The 18511-nt window shown below is 41.5% G+C and overlaps 1 protein-coding gene and 1 long non-coding RNA gene across 5 annotated transcripts; one reads left to right on the top strand and one right to left on the bottom strand.

Moving 5' to 3' along the window:
* Positions 1 to 3719: 3719 nt before the first annotated feature.
* On the bottom strand, positions 3720 to 14035 carry ncln (nicalin). 4 transcript variants are annotated; one of them, XM_063891098.1, is made up of 15 exons: positions 13738 to 14035; positions 12702 to 12892; positions 11613 to 11757; positions 11411 to 11505; positions 10860 to 10940; positions 10235 to 10338; positions 8991 to 9079; positions 8499 to 8638; positions 8160 to 8386; positions 6919 to 7006; positions 6791 to 6829; positions 6472 to 6635; positions 6291 to 6344; positions 5837 to 5915; positions 3720 to 5092 (listed from the first exon to the last, which is right to left on the bottom strand). In XM_063891098.1, the coding sequence occupies exons 1-15, from the start codon at positions 13910 to 13912 to the stop codon at positions 5030 to 5032; spliced, it is 1734 nt and encodes a 577-aa protein (XP_063747168.1). In that variant the 5' UTR covers positions 13913 to 14035; the 3' UTR covers positions 3720 to 5029. The 4 variants fall into 4 exon arrangements, with proteins under 4 accessions (XP_063747168.1, XP_063747169.1, XP_063747170.1 ...); XM_063891099.1 differs by having other exon boundaries at positions 6472 to 6632; XM_063891100.1 differs by having other exon boundaries at positions 8208 to 8386.
* On the top strand, positions 13589 to 18163 carry LOC134869462 (uncharacterized). The gene is made up of 3 exons (XR_010166423.1): positions 13589 to 13644; positions 13721 to 13853; positions 17757 to 18163. It is a non-coding gene; the product is annotated as an uncharacterized LOC134869462 (long non-coding RNA).
* The last annotated feature ends 348 nt before the right edge of the window (positions 18164 to 18511 follow it).

The raw sequence follows: 18511 nt of genomic DNA, 5'->3' as shown, positions 1-18511 counted from the left end.
CTTCAGTCCCCCAGTGAGATAAAGAATCCTCCGTCCATCCTCTCTGACGGGAGAGAAAAGCCTAAAAAAATTCAAATATATTTAATCCTTATTTCAGTTCTAAACCACACGTATTGATTTTCATATCATTGCACAAGTCAGCCGTGGCGTCCATTACTCTGACCTAAAGCGCCACATTAGCGCGCGCGCGTGTGTGTGTGTGTGTGTTTTAGGTGTTTCAGGATGGATGTAGCTGATATCTGTTCAACTCTTTCACAACATTTCACCTCTCAGTTCCTCTTCTCTCCCCTGCTGATGATCAAGCGGCTTTGGAAGTATTTAAAGTACGGAAAAAGCTTTTTATCGTTTTTATTTGTATTGTTCTTATTTCTGTGTGTGTGTGTGTGTGTGTGTGTGTGTGTGTGTGTGTGTGTGTGTGTGTGTGTGTGTGTGTGTGTGTGTGTGTGTGTGTGTGTGTGTGTGTGTGTGTGTGTGTGTGTGGCAGAGCGTCTGCACTGACATGAAGGCTAAACAAGCTGGTTGCTGGTTTAATGACGGCAAAGAGCTAGAATTGATTGACCGGGATTCATTCATCCGCATCCTTTTGATTTGCTTTAAAGAAAATGGATTTAATTTTGTCCACGGATGGCGGCGGCTATTTAAACAGAAAAATTGGAACAATAGCCAAAAACTTGTGTAAAGATAAAGATCAGAACGATATAAAAGAATAAATAAACATTATGTATGCACACATTATTCAGGAATGCATGACATCGAATGATTTTTGAGAAATATGTCTATGAAATTGTCTCACAAACAACCAAGAAAAATCTCCTATGTAATCATAGTGTCTTTATTAATGTCTAAAAACGGAAACGTGATCTTTCTTTGAGGCAGCAGCGACCGCTCCACATGAGGAACGGTCAATAGGGCTGGGCGATGTGAAGGAGAATGAAATGATAGGATATTTTCGACCAGATTTGATGATATTGAGATGATGTGAAAGCGTTGACCATCGATGCTTTCATAAAATAAGTCCACAGTTACATTTCTTTTTAAATAATCTTCATTAAAGTTGAATTAAACACAACATTTTCAAACTGAATTTTTAATCCAGCATATAAAACTAGGGGGAAATACCACTTATGGATTGGAATTGATAGTTCCCTTTCCTAATATGCATTTTTAATACATATTTCAGACACAAATTGAGAGTTTTCTCCAAGAAATCCAACAAATGTGAAGATTTTCCTTCCACTGGCTTAATGTTTTTCACGTTTTTAAAGTAATAACATCAATTTACTTTCCAAAGTCTAAGAACATGTGTTCTCTGTATTTAATATTTATATTTTGTCCAGCCCAACACGTAAAAACATTGTGTTAGAAACTTTATTCTGCATTCAAAATGTATTTTAGACTCAAATTGAGCAGATTTTCCTCTGTAATAGAGAGTGGAGTTGCTCCTGAGAGCGGACGCTGCTGCTGCACCTGTTTTATTTTGAAAGGATGTTCTCTAGACTTCCTCTCGATCAAATTCCAGCTGTTGTTGGATGAACGGCGGGCTTGTGCTGCTGGAGCCGCAGATGTTTTTCTGTCTGTCTTCCACATTTTGAACCCCCCCACCACCACCGAAACATCATCGTACAGGGGGGGGGGTTACAACTAACTTTTAAACGTTTATTTCTGTAGTTTTATTTTGTAATTGCTGCTGTTTTACTTCCTCTGAGAGCACTGTTAGTATTCCTGATCTGACACAGCTGTACTGTAGTGAACATGGGGTGTAGTGGGTCAGAGCGGTGAGGCAGGAAGTGAGGGGGGGGGGGGTCTCCTCTGTCCACATTGAAACTGAACATCCAGACATTTGTGATTTCTGTTCTTTCGTTGTGACAGGAAGTGAAGTTTGCAGTAAACCCACAAACACCCAACATCTGGATTAGGTGCGACTCAGCCCTCCAGTCTGTTATTTAAAAACAATCAAACATTCCTACAGTCCTAAGGGACTCAAACGCACCACGAGACGATTCAAATTCACTGAGGTGTAAAAAGTACCCAGTCATTTGATGATTTCACTTTGATAGATCACCCAAAAACATCTGCAGCAGCTACCAGATGTGCGTTAGATTATAGTTAGGTTGATTTTCTTAAGCTTTATGTGTCAGAATGATTTAAAACACTGATTCATGCACGTCTCCCACCCCCCCCTTCACAGCACAAAAGAGGATTTATTTTCAGGATTTTCGGCCAGAAATGTCCGTATTGTTAGGAAAGTCCTGCTCCTTCTGCCTCAGACTGTCAACCACACTTGACGAAATTCTAAAATAAAAGGAATTTCTATTTTAAATTGATCATTTATTTATCTTTCTGTATTAGATTCTTATTTAAATGTCCTACATATTGCATGTAAAGCTCAGTTCAGACAGACCACTCACATTAAGGGGAGAATTTCTCATTTAATTAAGAACTTAAATGCAAAATGAACTCAAGTTTGGAGTCAAATTAAAGTAAATGAAACACCTAAATGTGTCAATTGGATATTTCGTTCCACTAGTCTGAAAGAAAACATGTTATAGAAGCAAAAAAGACAAAAGAAAAAAGTGAAATAAAAACTCATATTTTACCTATAGTTTCTTATTTTAAGATCAGCACGTGACCATTAATTAAGAATTGCAAAATGAACAAAAGTGGAGTCAAATTAAAGTAAATTAAACCTAAATGAGGATTTTTTTTCCTCCAGTCTGAAAGAAGATGTTAAAGAAGCAAATTAGACAAAAAAAAAAGGAAATGAAAACTCGTTTTTTACCTTCAGTTCCTTAAAGTTCAGGAACTGACCAGAAAATGTAGTTTTGGGTGAATATGACGTCCGCACGACTTGTCGGTCTGAATTTCGCCTCTTTTTTTTTGGGCAAATCTTCCCTGCGAGTTTAAATTGTGCCAAAGGTCCAACGGAACTATGAGTCGGGTGTTTGTGGGAGCTGAGCGAGATGCCGCGCTTGTAGAGAACGACGGGCAGAAAACGCCTGCAGGTATTTCTTATAAGTTGCACTGTAATTTATTAGTATTATTTTTATTGTTCAGTAGGACAATTAGACAAAGGGAAGGGAGAATTTGGGGGATGTGTGGGCAGAATCAGTAACTAAAAGTGGGGTTAAGTGGACCATTATTCACTGTATGATATAAAAAAATAAATGACCCTTTTTTGTTTCTTTTAACCAAAATCTGACCACTTTTTAAATCTGAATTGATGAAGACATGCTCTTTTGTAATGCAATTTTAATACCATTCAGCCAATGTTATCATTTCATTGTTTCCCATAAAATAAAACATGTCAGTAAACGAGAGAAAGAGGCTGTTTGTGTTCATTTTTTTATTTTTAATCACAACTTTTCCTCGCAGAGATCAAGTGTTGTGGACGACCGGAGAGTTCAGTGCACAAATGAAGGCTTCAATAAATTAAAAGTCCATATGTACCACGCGGCATTTCCCCCTCGTGTCGGTAAAAAAAGGGTCATGCGGTGGAGAATACAAAACAAAGCCACGACAGGGCGAGACCGGGGCAGAGGAACACACCTGGCACCGCTGCAGTGTTCATCAGAAACACGGCTAAAAAAACCTCTGATTATCGCTGAAGTCGAAAGGTGTTTTTCTCAGATAAAAAAGGGAGTAGGGGGGGGGGGGGGGGGTATCTCCTCTTCACACGTTGCTCTGATTGCATGTGACCTGTTTCTTAACATGACTCAGCGTTAACCAGCATGACTTGTTTTATTCATAAAAAAAAAAGTTAAAAAATCAAGTCACAGCGACACACAGATTACAGGAGAAAAGGGGCACAAAAAGTGGGGGAAAGGCTTCAAATGTCTCTGTTACACATTATTAAGGGGGGGGGGGGGGGGGTGTTAATGCATACAATAATCATTTGGCAATCGAATGTTTATCTCATTATTTCACTGCCAAGGCATTTTAATCAGGATAATCTCAGCACTACTTCACATTTGATTTAATTAGACAAATTCTGATTTTCCTCAACACAATACTCACAGGCCCATATACGGCATTATAATCTGCAAATATCTATTGTCACTTTAGTAATCCCTTCAGTACAAATGGCGAATACTTTAAGTGTTTCTTTTTAGCGTATTAAATGTTTACTATTTTAGAAATTCTTGCATTTTTGTCATTTGTTTCCAAGTCTGACAGAAACTTGAATTTAAAGACGTCATCTTGGATTTTAATGTGAATTTTATCCAGTTTTTCTAACATGTTTAAGTCTAAATGATCGTTAGTTAAGTTAGTAAATTGCAGATCTATAAAAATTGAAAAACCAATATCCAGTCCTTTGAACGCAACATTACCGTTATAAATTCACTTAAACTAAAATTAGTTTATTTTTAAGTCTTTTTATTATGAAAAATGGGGGAATTATGAACCAAAAAGACTCAAATTTGATGTCCCGCTGCACATGGAGAAGTTGTTTCTTATGTACCATGAGAGTATAATTAATAATAACAGTAACTAATAACTCTTAAGGTCTTCGTGGGAGCGTGAGTATTGTAATTAAGCTTTAAAAATAAGAATTAGTCCTTTTGTTTCTGTAAATCTGGGCTTTACGGATCCTCGGTGCAGGCGCCTGAGACCGAGTCAGTTCCTGCAGAGCGACTTTAAACTGTTTCCTGAGGAGGAACGATCAGAAACCCTCCCTGAAGCTTGTCTACATCCCTCACTGGGACAGGTGTGTGTGTGTGTGTGTGTGTGTGTGTGTGTGTGTGTGTGTGTGTGTGTGTGTGTGTGTGTGTGTGTGTGTGTGTGTGTGTGTGAGAAATGGTTCCTGATTATTCCGGTCCGGAGACCAAATGGAGTTGGCAGCGGCTCGATCTGACATCATAGTTTGTGGATGAAGGAAAATGAAAAATATTCTGCTGGCTGGTTTTGGAAACCCGTCAGCCCGGCCCGGCTCCAGCTTTCAAACAAGTTCTTGGATTTGAAGAAGAAGAAGAAGAAGATGAAGATGGAGACACGTGGAAAAAACAAACAAACAACGCTGCAGGGATGCACTTTAGTGGGACTTCACTTTGGGCTGCGTGATCCTGCGGGCGACGCTGTACAGGAGCCCGAAGTTCTGGAGGAAAAAGCACAAGAGATGTTAAACAATCTGCACGTTCACTTACCTTTTCAGACACGAGGGAATAAAAGTACTCAATTTAAGATCAGGTTTGGCCACTTTGTGATGTCACTGTGTTACTTTGGGTCGTGCAACCATTAGGCAGTAACCAACCACTGCAAGCCCCGCCCACCCGAATCTCCTCCTAGATCATTTTTAAAAACCAATCAGCTCTCAGAGGGGCGTGGCCAGCATCAGCTCATTAGCATTTAAAGATACTCACACAGAATCAGCACTTTTGGAACCGGGCTGAAACAGGGGATTATGGGATGCTACTATGATCTGTTTGGTGTTTCAGCCAATCAGAGACAGGCTCTGTGTACATCTGAGAGCTGGGATATATTGATGAAGAAGAGTATAATAATGGGAGACCTTTGAGATCATCAGCTCCCGGGAAAAATAGTGTGTGCTCCTAAAACTTGACTTTTTCTTTTCTAGTTTCTAGATGTTTGTAACCCAACGGCGAATGACTACGATATGATATACATTTCAGTTTACCTGCAGCCGTGCACTCTCACATAAAGGCTGCCGTTGATGCAGGTTGACTATAACCACTGTTCTAAATATAATAAACCAGTTTCTGAAACGTCTGTTCAGGGACTTCAGATGAAAAAACAAACTGATAATAAATGAATGACTTTGTCAAACCGATATGTAACGTTGTGCACGTCTGACAGGCTGCAGGAAAATATAGGCACTCACCTGGATGGCGAGATACATCATCCCTAAATACGCTGCGATGCAGACGGCCAGCAGCAGGTCGAAGATGGCCGGCTTCACTCTGAGAGGAGGAGAGAAATGAAGGTTTATTAAAGGATAAAGAGTCAAAAACATCACCAAGCTAATTCAATTCAACGTAAGCCCTCAATGTCCTGGGCTTACAGAACCATAGCTCAATGAAAATATGAGTATTTAAACTTGTTCCTAAAGGTTTCTTTAACATGTTTTTATACAAAAAGGAACCGAAACTGACAACAAGGAAGAGGAAGTCGCTGTAAACGTCTGATGTGTTGTTTACTGAGGATTCATTGAAAGCAGATGAGACTTCACACACAGCTGGGAACAGTAAAGCAGCAGGAAGTGCCGTAAATATCTCAGGACAAACGTAAGTGTTAAATATGAGAGAGGAGGAGGAGGAGGAGGAGGAGGAGGTTACCTGTAGGCGTTCATCGTCTGCTTCAGCTGATCGTAGAAGACAAACTCTGGATCCCTGAGGAAGACAGAGAGGAGAGCGGTCACTTTAAGATCCTGACGGGATGACACACTGACTTCCAGACGAGGGGACAGGAAGTGCTAACAGGCTTTAGGACCGCCTCTTCCTGTCGTATTTCTCGTACCTCTTGTCTGCTTTGACGTAGTGTCTCTTGACGTCCTTCAGGTAGTGTCCCAGGTGATACTCCAGCGTCGACACCACGCTGCTGTCTTTGTCCACCAGCTGAGCGGCGCGGGGCTGAGCCGTCAGCCAATCAACAACCGCTGAGAGCTGCTCGTCCTGCACCTGCTGACACACACACACACTGTGTTACAACGGAGGAAACACACTGACACACACACACTGCGTATAAACACTGAAAACAGTACAAAATCAAAGTGTAAAAAGTAAGAATGAACACAATCAGCTGAGGTTTCTTTGAGCCTCACAGTTTAGAGACTTACCATCTGTTCAGTGAAGATCTGCAGGTCTCCAGGAGCGCCCTGTGCAGCAGAGTAAACAACAACAACAACACGTCACGCCACAGAAAGCAGACAGTAAATAAAGGTTTTCCATCCGTTCCTTTCTGTACCTTCTCTGTGAGGTTGTATATGACTCTGGCGAGCGCCTCTGCCACCAGCTTTGTATTTCTGCTGAGCTTCTGAACGTCTACATGAGGCCTGGAGACACAAGCAGAGCAGCAGGGAGTCAGAGGAGAGGAGGAGAACACACAGAGGAGCAGGGAGTCAGAGGAGAGGAGGAGAACACACAGAGCAGCAGGGAGTCAGAGGAGAACACGCACACAGGAGCAGGGAGTCAGAGGAGAGGAGGAGAACACACACAGAGGAGCTGGGAGTCAGAGGAGAACACACACAGAGCAGCAGGGAGTCAGAGGAGAGGAGGAGAACACACAGAGCAGCAGGGAGTCAGAGGAGAACACACACAGAGGAGCAGGGAGTCAGAGGAGAAGAGGAGAACACACAGAGCAGCAGGGAGTCAGAGGAGAACACACACAGGAGCAGGGAGTCAGAGGAGAGGAGGAGAACACAAATAGAGCAGCAGGGAGTCAGAGGAGAGGAGGAGAACACACACAGAGGAGCAGGGAGTCAGAGGAGAGGAGGAGAACACACAGAGCAGCAGGGAGTCAGAGGAGAACACACACACAGGAGCAGGGAGTCAGAGGAGAGGAGGAGAACACACACAGAGCAGCAGGGAGTCAGAGGAGAACACACACAGAGCAGCAGGGAGTCAGAGGAGAGGAGGAGAACACACAGAGCAGCAGGGAGTCAGAGGAGAGGAGGAGAACACACACAGAGCAGCAGGGAGTCAGAGGAGAACACACACAGAGGAGGAACAGAAAATCAGGGAGAGGAGAAACCAATTACACCTCCTCACAGAGCGGCTGAAACAGAGAGAGATGAGACAACAAGACGAAGAAATGTCAAGTCAGCTGATCGGTCGAGCGTGAAATTAAACACCGTAAGGTTTCTCACAGACGGAGAGGGAGATGGAGGAGTTTAGATTAAAGAGAGGGCAGAAAAGAGGTCAGAGAGCTCTCAATTTGTGGCTCAAACTTGGAAACGTGACATCACTGGCGTGGAGTCCTGCCCAGGAAAAACAAGCCTGTGATTCTGTGTCAGAGGGGAGCCAAAACGGACTGGGTTTAAGGTGTTAAATCAGCCTGTTGTGTGCTGGGATGGGGGTGGGACAGAGAGGGTGTGCTAGGCTAGGCTAGGCGTGGCCTCACTAAGGAACATGTCACAGTAGAGGTACAATGAACGGCTGCTTTAGACGGCACTCCTTTCTTTGCGTGATAGAGAGACTTGAACCCACCCAGCAGGGGGCTCTCCCGCTCCGTGGCGAGAGGAGGGGGACACTGACCGGGCGTCCATGATGCTGGATCTCTGCGCCAGGCGGTGGGAGGGCAGGTGGGACAGAGTGAAGGCCGGCAGCCGACGGATCCCGAAGCGCTCGTGCTCCCAGGCCAGCATGTCGTCTGCCAGGTTGATCTTCTTATGAACCATCGAGAACTTCACCTCCGGGAACTGACTCTCTGAGACCTGGGGGGGGCATCAGAGGCAGAACCCAACATTAAAGACTTTATTTGAGAGACAATGACTGACACTGTAAGGTTGAGAGGTGTATTGTTTGATATAATGTGTGTTTCCTCACCAGCTCCAGCTCCTTGAGCAGGGTGTACTGAGGAGACCCCTCTTTGGGAGGTTTGGACACGTGCAGGTGCAGAGAGTCCCCGTTTCCCAGCGTGTCCAAACACAACACGAAGGCCACGTTGTCCTGCAGCAGACTGGAGTCTGAGGAGGGAAAGGAGCAGATAATAATCCTCATCAATCATTCAAATACTAAAAGAAAACGTGTTCAAACACAGAAATATGACCACGATATCGTAAGGAGAGCAGAGGAAAAACCTCTGTGGCACTAAAGCCGTTTTTTCTTTCCATCGAGAAGATTTAAACATTTTCAGACTGGCTTTGGAATAAATTGGTCTTAGTTTGGCATTTTCACAAAAAAGTAAAAAGTAAAAAGATGTTCAGTGTTCTTTTATAAGTCAGAGCCTGAAAATGGTTTTATCCAAACCAAATCCAGCGGCATGGAGAAGAATACATTTCCTTTATTCCTGTAAGCCTCGTTTGAGCTGAGCAGTACCTGTGTGATCCAGATTGTCCTCCAGCCAGCGTTTGGTGCCCTGGTAGTTAAACTTTCCTCCACCGGATACAAAGAACAGCAAGTTGTACCTGAACACAACACAACACACACACACCTGTCAAATCTATGTCAAGGGAAACCTAAAGGAGGAAGAGTGATGATACGGTGCACAGAAATAAGCGACAGGTAATACTCGTACTCGACGTAAACTTTAGAGTCATCATCTCAAATATTCTAACTTAAAATACATCTTTTATTAAAGTCTAGCGATCGCAAATGAGGTAACATATCGGTGACCAGATGTGAGAACAGGTTCTTGTATATGAAATATTTGTATTTTATGTCATGGGTTTCTGCTCACGCATTTACTGTGTTTGTATTTCCTCTGACTTGGTAGAGGTGTGTGTAGATAAAACTCAACAGCTCAAATGAGTGTTCCCTCCGACTGATTTTCAGACAAACATGCATAATGATGATGTTTGAACACGTTTGCTGGGCATCGTGGTTTTAGTTCTTATATGAATACAGCTGTTTATTTACTTTTAAATATAACTTCAGTGAATAAAAGGATCTTCAACTGTTCTTAATGTGGCTTTTTTAAGTCAAAGGCAAAGCAACAAGAAATGTATGTTAGCAATAAGACATTCAATCAGATCCCTTATTGAGTGTGTGCTGTCCTTTTCTAAATGACGGTACGTGTATTATATATAGTGTGAAAATCCTGGTTCCTGTAGCATTAACACATTTTGCTCTTAGAAAAAGTAAACAAGGTGTCACCAGGACAGAAATCTAAAGTATCTACTTTAAAACTGAAGGACAGATCAAGTGTGTACCTACACAGATCCTTTTAGACTCCACTCACCAACCCCTCTGCCTTCCTCTCAGCCACAGTTTGGTACATTAACTACATTTAGACAGAAGAATCCTCCTGTTGTTATTATCGATGTCTTTAAGTGTGATTCTGACTGCCAGAGGAGTGCAAAGACACCGATCAATAAAGCATTCAGAGCCGGACGACGCCAACCAGAACAGATATGATTCAGAAAAACACTTCTCCTGATGAAGCAGTGAGGTCAGCGACCAGTAAACCCTCGACCATTTCATCAGGTACAAGTGAGGGTGCAGGAGAGATGAATGATGCAAAGAAGAGGCTGTTTTTAGAGCTAATCGGCACAGAATGATCCTCAAAGATATCTCTGTGTGTACGAGGTTTGTTTTCTGAGAGTGTTGGTGGTATTCCTCACCCAGCGTGCGTCCTCTTGTACGTGTAAAGTTTTGAGAAGAGGCGAGCGAGTTCCAGTAACATCGACACCCCGCTGCCGTTTGAGTCCGCTCCGTATGAAAGCCACTGAACAAGAAACACACACACACACACACACACACATTACTTTCCTGTGCTGCGACTGTATCCCAGAGCTCTGAAGACACCTGGAATCTGACTTCTCATCACCTTTGTAGTGCCTTTAATTACCCCTAAAGGTCTGAAGGTGCTGCATACATTTTAAAGGATTATTACGGATGAATTCACACGCTTTTTCCAAATGCTCCAGAGGAACCCTCCCTTATTAACTCCATCGCTCAAAGGAGAATATACTTTTTACTGTCCGTATCAAAAAGGATTAAGGCAGTAAAATGTGAGGAAAAGGGGATTTATTTTGAATATCATATCATATTATATTAACAACATCTTATTTCTATGTGCATTGTCAAGAACTGTGGAGTATTGTCACCGTCCTCACCCGTTTTGTGGTTTGTAAAAAAGGAATAAAGAGACACAGTGTTGAAGACAGACTCAAACCAAATCCTACAGATATGGCTGATGAATACTGCTTCATAAGGAGTAAAGGAGCAAAGGAGCGGTGAACATACCGGAGCGACCCCGAAAGAGTCGTAGTGAGCGACCACGACGATGGTGGGCAGATCCTCTCCTCCGACTCCAGCCAGACGACCCTGGTGAATGAAAACAGAGACGTTAGAGACGGGAAATCAAACAGAAACAGATTAAATCTGAAGCACGAGACTCAGAGGAACAAAGGGGGACAGAGTGGAGTCAGAGGGGGTTTCAGTCAGTTGACCTATGATCCTCAGATCAAGTTAGAAAGTCTTGAATGAACACGTCACTCTGGATTTGTTTTTTGCACTTTTGGATTAAAACAGAGGGCGTCCTACAAACTGTAAAGGAATGATAAGAAAATCCTTTCAATTAACGTCATTTAATGCACTAGCAAAGCCACACAACTGCACTTCTAAATGAACAACATTAGACGAGTATGATTGCAAATGAATGTCAACTTTAAGACATGATTATAAAAGCAATAGGTGTTATATACTTTAGGTGACAAACAGTTCCACTTTTGAAAGTGCATTTTTACCAGCTGCTCCAGGCACAGATTTCTTATCATTATTGTTTAGTCTCTCACCTCTAGACTGGTGATGGCCCAGTCACTGATGGCTTTACTCTGAGCTCCACTGGTCACCATCTGGAAGCCGTTGGCTGTGGCTGTGTGCAGCAGCACTGCAGGAATCATCAGAAAACACAGCATTAGAAATGACAACAACTCAGTATATAATGCAGATTTACGAGCCCTGCAGCGGCTCCGGGGGGAAGGGAGGGACCTTTACCTTCAGCTGCTGATAGGGAGCCCTGTGAGGAGGACGATGTCAGGGTCTGGGTGTAGATGGACAGCAGCTCATCGTCCTCCATGGCGAAGTATACGGGGACGATGGTCTCAGTGGCCAACATCTCCGGCTCCAGCTCCATGAACTGCTGCTCAGGACAACAGATTTCAGCTGTCAGTGTTTGGGTAAGTGAGTTCAGAAACAGTAAAGACGCTGCTTTACAACTTAACTTTTTGTCTCGACTATACTATGTCAACAAACTAAATAAGTGACTCATTAAACCCTGACAATCTGCTTCAAAGACAGATTTATAATCCTGCTCATAAAAGTAATCAGTGAGATGTTTTTCAATCCAAGTGAAGGTTAGAATAACCATATTAACATTCTCTTTGTTTGTAAGTCATACTAAGCACCAACAGTTGAGTAGAAAAGCTTCAAAGTATTAAATAGCTTGATGTTGAATCTATTATGTTTTGCCTTCCCATTATTTTACGGTTAGGACGCCCTTGAGCAAGGTATTAGCCTAAATACATTCAACCCAAAATGATAAACAAGTGGTTGACTGTGAGATTAACAAATCATAAATACCAGATGCTACAGATGCTAATAAACAAACGTGTATTGCTTTAAATGTTGCTTCTCTTTGTGCTGTACATCTGTAGATAACGTGCACTTAAAAGCCACAAAAGACTATTTTAGTTAACCGTTATTTGTGGGTACATTTCTTTAGAGTCTCCCAAAAAATCCCTGTATTTGTAGTTGTTGTCGAGCATAAAATTGGCCTAAGGGACCGCGATGTTTCCTGTTGTATACTTTGAAGATCTAGTTTACTCTTGTTTGTGTTTCCAAAGTTCAGTACCCCAGATTTAAATATTGCATCGCCACCTTTGTAAATTTTCTTTTCAACTATCCACACATATCACAGGTAGCCCTCACTGCCAAATGCATCACTTAGAAACCTCTTTTGTCAGTAGAGAGAAGCGTTTAAAATGTAATCCACAAAGTACAGCGCTGTGACATCATAGCATTTTACTTGCAAACACATTGAAAGTGGAAACAGCGGAGGATGTGTGGCATTAAAGTGTGTCTCACCTGCACTATGTCCTGCGGCATAGCAGACATGTTCTTGGGCAGGATGATGACCACAGCTCCTGCTGACTGTCGAAGCGCTTTCTGGTACTCTTCGTAGGAAAAGTCTGCAAGCCGCATGATTACACAGCGGCGACTTAGTACCTCTGCTTCCACAGTACGAGCCTCCGTATTCAGGATGGCATTCCTGGTACCTGGAGACACAAGGATCATCCATTACGGTACGATTATGTCTGTTATTATGTCAGCAAGAAAGGGCAGAAGTGATTGATCCTTCTTAAAGTGCACAAAAGCTGGTGAACTATGTTGGATCAAAGGGCATTTTTTGTAGAAACCAAAGCTGGGGGCTAAAAACAATTTGTTAAGTCTGAAAGCTTTCATTAATCTTCATCAAAGACTTGCCACAGAAACAGCCAGCACTACTTATCATACTTCTAAAAATGTGACCAGTGTTGAATCCCTACTGGAATTTCTTACCCCAGTTTGACAGTGGAAACACAATTGGTATCCTATATAATATTCTTGACAACATGTTCCATCACTATATCTTTGATATATCTGATTCTGCTATAGTGGTATCTCTCACGTTTGAGTAAGAGCATTTTTGCATTGTGCTAAAAAGCTAAATGAGAATACAACAAAAGAGTCGAAGTAAAAATATAGGTCAAATTGATAAACGTAAATACTGTATGAAAACATGTAAATGTATTTCATTTAGAATCTGTTTACCCCCAGTGTATCTTTTTAAATAATGTAGCTATTCATATGTTTAGTATAAGTATTAATAAACTAATTGGTATCATAACCCAGAATTGCTTCTAGTAAATTCGCTAGCTTCGTAAAAAACCTTGATATTACCTACTAGCAATGCTAAGCTACATTAGCAGCTAGTTAGCCAATGCTATCCTGCACGCCGTCATTGAAAGGCTACTACTGGCACCTTAAGGTGAGCTGGAAAACGACATGGTCACTGGTTATTTTAACCCTATAATGATTACATTTATTCCCAATTGATACAATAGATAAACAGCCGTCTTACCGTATGGTTGACCCTGCAGGTCGTACTGCTGCATGCGGTAAACCGTGAACTCATGAGCCGCCTCGGCCGGTAGCGGAGACACCAGGATCAGCACCGCGGGGATAAACACGATGAAGGTGAGGGGAAAGGAGGATTTAAACATGTTGTCGAACACTTCACTGGCCTCCTCAAACATCCTGGCGGTTGTGTGGAGCTCACAGATAGGGATAGAACTATATTTTGTCGCCGCTGTTAGCAACTGACAGCCTGGGAACCAGTTGAGCTAACGGCTAACAAGAGGAGCAACTGACAGATGATTCTGATCAGGCAGGCAGTTGGACAAATAAAGAAAAACGCAGTAATATCTCGTCGTTTAATTCACCCATGAACAATATTGCCCTTTTTTTTTTAGAGTTTTGAAATATAATTCAATGACATGTTGTAAAATACATGTTGATGTAGAATATTACATATTAAACCAATCTACGGTGCTTCAGGGATCTTCTAAGACAGCTAAAATTAGGGGCCATGTTTAACCAAAGATACTCTGTGGATAGAGAGGTTCATTCAAAGCATGATTATTTAAAAAGAATTGCGTAAATAGAATGCATTGAAACTTATTATGCTAATATTATGTATTTTACAGCTGACAAACACATTCATCATTATGGATTTCTATTATCTCGGTTTAAAGTGAACGTAAATGGATGCTAGTTATTAAAAAAGAATGACAGTTTAACTGATGATAACGCTCTGTGATTCCAGATCTCGCGATAGTTTGATGGGGGGGAGGATCAAAGCTATTTTCTCAGGATTTGTCCGTCTGAAAAACAACATTTTAGTGTAGCAATGTCTAAAACTTGTGTTGCTTGTGAACAATTGGTCCACTATTTAGTTAGGTAAATAAAAGGACAATGAATCGGTCAAAATTTGTTATAATTATCTGATTCACGACCCCGAGCGCGGCGTCTCTCTCCTTTCTAAACCGTCTCTGGTGTTATTTAAACACACTACACTAGATGGCGCTGTTGCACCACAGAAATGATCCATGAAGGAGACAATATTACTCAATCAAATGTTTTACTTTATTATATTAATCACCCTTTCAACTGCACCAAACAAAGTGGTTCTACTCCCCTCATGTTGTCCATTACAGGATCTTACATTGGAGTAGAGGCCTATATTCACACCTGATATTCATCAAAATGTTATGTTTCAAAGAGCAACAGGTTGATAAAACCCTTATGAATAACCTCCAAATACAAGAACATGATTCCCCCTCCTTCAAGTTACAGCCATAAGTGGAGAAATTATTCATGGAACGTCAAACTAGCCAGAAATTTGACTTGTGATGCTTTGAAAAACACACAATACATATAAAGAAGGATTATTATCATCATTATAGAGTATATAGAGTAGAAATTTAATTTAATCAGACGTAATAACTACACTGTGAATTTAAGGGGAGACGTAAACGGGATATAAAAAGAAACAGAACATGAGGCCTGGTCACGGGAAAACCAATTTGTTGCTACCAGATCTTCTGACCAAAGTTTTATATCATAAAAAGACAATAAGAATTAAAAGCCTGAGTCCAGTTGGGAGGAGCTGAAAATCAAATCCGCTCTCCCCTCCCTGCCTCCCCCTCCTGAGGCTGCTCTGCTAAGTGGCAGATTAATGTTGATATGATGTCTTGCCATCCCACTTAATGGACCTTGGCGTCATTATTTCCTCTTATATGAGTAATGCCCGTGGCCCGGCTGCTGAGAGACACTGAGAAGCAAAACAAAGCACAAAACCAATTTGGCGTGCACATTGAAACTCCTTGTAATGATTTCACATTACAGAGGAATTATCATTTGCGGATCCGCTCACATGACCCGGTGTCTGGAGAAAAGAACAATTGTTGCAAGAGGAAAATAATGTGCTTGTTGTTGCATGGTGGCGTGAGTCACATGAAAATAATTGCTTGAAATGTCCTAACATCGTTTATATCACATGTCCAGCTGTTTCACTTGATGTTGTCTGGTGCAAAAACAAAAACAGTACATTTATTAAAGCACAGTATTTAAGTGTAATTTGAGGATTTCTGACACTTTATACTTTTATTCTAATACAATTCAGAGGCTTATAAAGTACTTTTTACTACTCTATATTGCAGAGAATGGTAACTTTTGACCTAAAAAAGCATTATGATTGATAGATATTTCCATTTTATGCTACTTTATACTTTTGCAGAGGCTAATATAGTACTTTTTACAACACTATTTTAATGTGACACTTGTAGTTAGTAGTTAATCTTTACATAATAAGCATATTTTTTGTATAGAATAGTGTTTATATATTATGTATATCTACTTGGTTGAAACCTTGAAACCTTGAAACCTTGGTTGTACACAAGTATCTGAAATTGGTTCCAGTACTTTTGATAGAGTACATTTGCCATTTATACATCTTGACACACACACACACACACACACACACACACACACACACACACACACACACACACACACACACACACACACACACACACACACACATAATGCACCAGCTGTTTAGTTCCTGGGAACATCCTGAATCAGACCAGGCCTTTGCTACTGACCCCAGGCCACAGAAAACACTTTCTGTGTGACCACACAAAAGGTGCAGTCAGTGTGTCTCTCTCTCTCTCTCTCTCTCTCTGTGTGTGTGTGTGTGTGTGTGTGTGTGTGTGTGTGTGTCTGTGTCTGTGTGTGTGTGTGTGTCTGTGTGTCTGTGAGCAACCTGCTGCTGCAGGAAGAAATGACAGCATCCTTTGAGAATGAGGATTTACAGAAGCATGCTACATACTTACTTCTAGGTAGATAATCTCTTGTTAATCAAAGGTACACACACACACACACACACACACACACGCACACACACACACACACACACACACACACACACACACACACACACACACACACACACACACACACACACACACACACACTCTCTCTCTCTCGAGTGTTTAAACACACAGGGTCACAGTCACAGAATACCGAACGCATACTGTAAAGAGGGAGTGTATGTGGCATGAAATCTCCTCACAAAACTCCTCTATCTGCTCACAGGGGAGGTCTCTCTGAGTCAGACCCTAAAACACCACCCGCGATTTAATCCCCTTGTTAGTGAGCAGACGCTGGAAAACGACTGATGTGCAGAAAATAACAAATTCATCTTTTGGAAACAACTCTCTTTAGTGTTAACCGGTTAGCCTGCTAGCTAGGTTAGCCTGTTAGCCGGGTTAGCTGGGTTAGCCTGCTAGCTAGGTTAGCCTGTTAGCCGGGTTAGCTGGGTTAGCCTGCTAGCTGGGTTAGCCTTTTAGCCTGTCAACAGCAGATAGTCAGAAATCCCAGACTTTCCTACCTTAATTTCCACTTCATTCTACTTTTTCCCTACAGTTTAGGAGCCATTAGTGTACCTTTTACTTCACCTTATTGCAGTTTGAGTTACAGATTCGGATTATTAGCTAACACAAAATATAAATTCACTAATGATTAAACATCACCATATAATTATAGGTTGAGAATGTTGTTTCTTAATGTGATGAACAATAATGCATTAATACTCATAATTTCCAGTTATTATATATGTGGCTCTGAAATGAGCCATTTCCCATAATTAGTACATTTAATTTCTCTTGCTGCCAATATTTCTGAGGTACTTTTGAATGCAGGATGTTTACTTTTACAGAGTATTCTCATATGGTGTCAGTACTTTTTACACAAGTATAAGAATAGAATACTTCCTCCAATATTTATACTCTAAGTATAACCATAATTGAAGTGATTTATAATCTGTTTAGAGCACAATGTAAATACAGTGAAAAGCCTATAAGTATATATTGTGTAATCATTTTAAACCAAAATACATATTAATGAATACAAACCCCTGAAACTGAAGATTTGTTTTGAGTTGTAGGCTAAGGTTGCTCTCTCTGATGACATCTTCCTTTCAAAATAAAACATCAGTTCTTCTTCTTGTCCCCCCCCCCCCTCCCTGCTGATTTACAGATGATTTGCGACCACAGGCCCGGGGGAGGCAATATTACCCCGGCTTCTTCCACGCACCAGGGGAATTGATTTAGCCATCATTTTCATTAAGGCCAGTGGAAATAAGACAAAGGAAAAAAAAAAGAGAGGAGGCCATAGGGCCGAGCTGCAGCCCGTTAGCCTCGTTGGTTGCGCGGGGCAACAGTCAGATAATGGATGGCGAGGCTCGGTGGAGCCAGCCGCTCCATTAGGTTTTGTTAATGCGGTCAGAGACTCATCCGCCTTCAGATCCACTTTCAGAAACGCTCACTCACGCTGGATCTCTCTTTACTGTCTATTGTCTTACTGTGAGAGGAAGACTTCTCCCACAGAGTCGTCACAGCAATTACCAGAGATACTGTACCCCATGATGACTTGCAACTTGGAAATAAATGAGGCTCTGAGTTCTCTGTGTTAATTTTATGTTTTATGTTAAAATATTTCAAGTTTTATCGGCTCATGTTTACCTCACACTCTACTCCTTTGCATTTGAGTACATAAATAAATAAATACGGACCCCAATCAATGTTTTGATGACATGCAAGGTGAAAAGAAAGGCTTGCGGCTCGACTGATGATGACTGTGTTTTCACTTTTAATATTTTATGTCTGATTGCATTTATTTCTTTCAGTAACCCTGTCCAATTTGCTCATCCTAAAAGCACACTGTCACATCGCACTCACATTTATACAAAGGGAAAACAGCAACTTCTTGACACACCTTGCCTAATGTATAGT

Source organism: Eleginops maclovinus, chromosome 9, assembly GCF_036324505.1.
Source record: "Eleginops maclovinus isolate JMC-PN-2008 ecotype Puerto Natales chromosome 9, JC_Emac_rtc_rv5, whole genome shotgun sequence".
Classification (NCBI taxonomy): Eukaryota; Metazoa; Chordata; class Actinopteri; order Perciformes; family Eleginopidae; genus Eleginops; species Eleginops maclovinus.
Note: the sequence above shows the minus strand (reverse complement) of the source record. Positions and strands in the feature narration are given on the sequence as shown.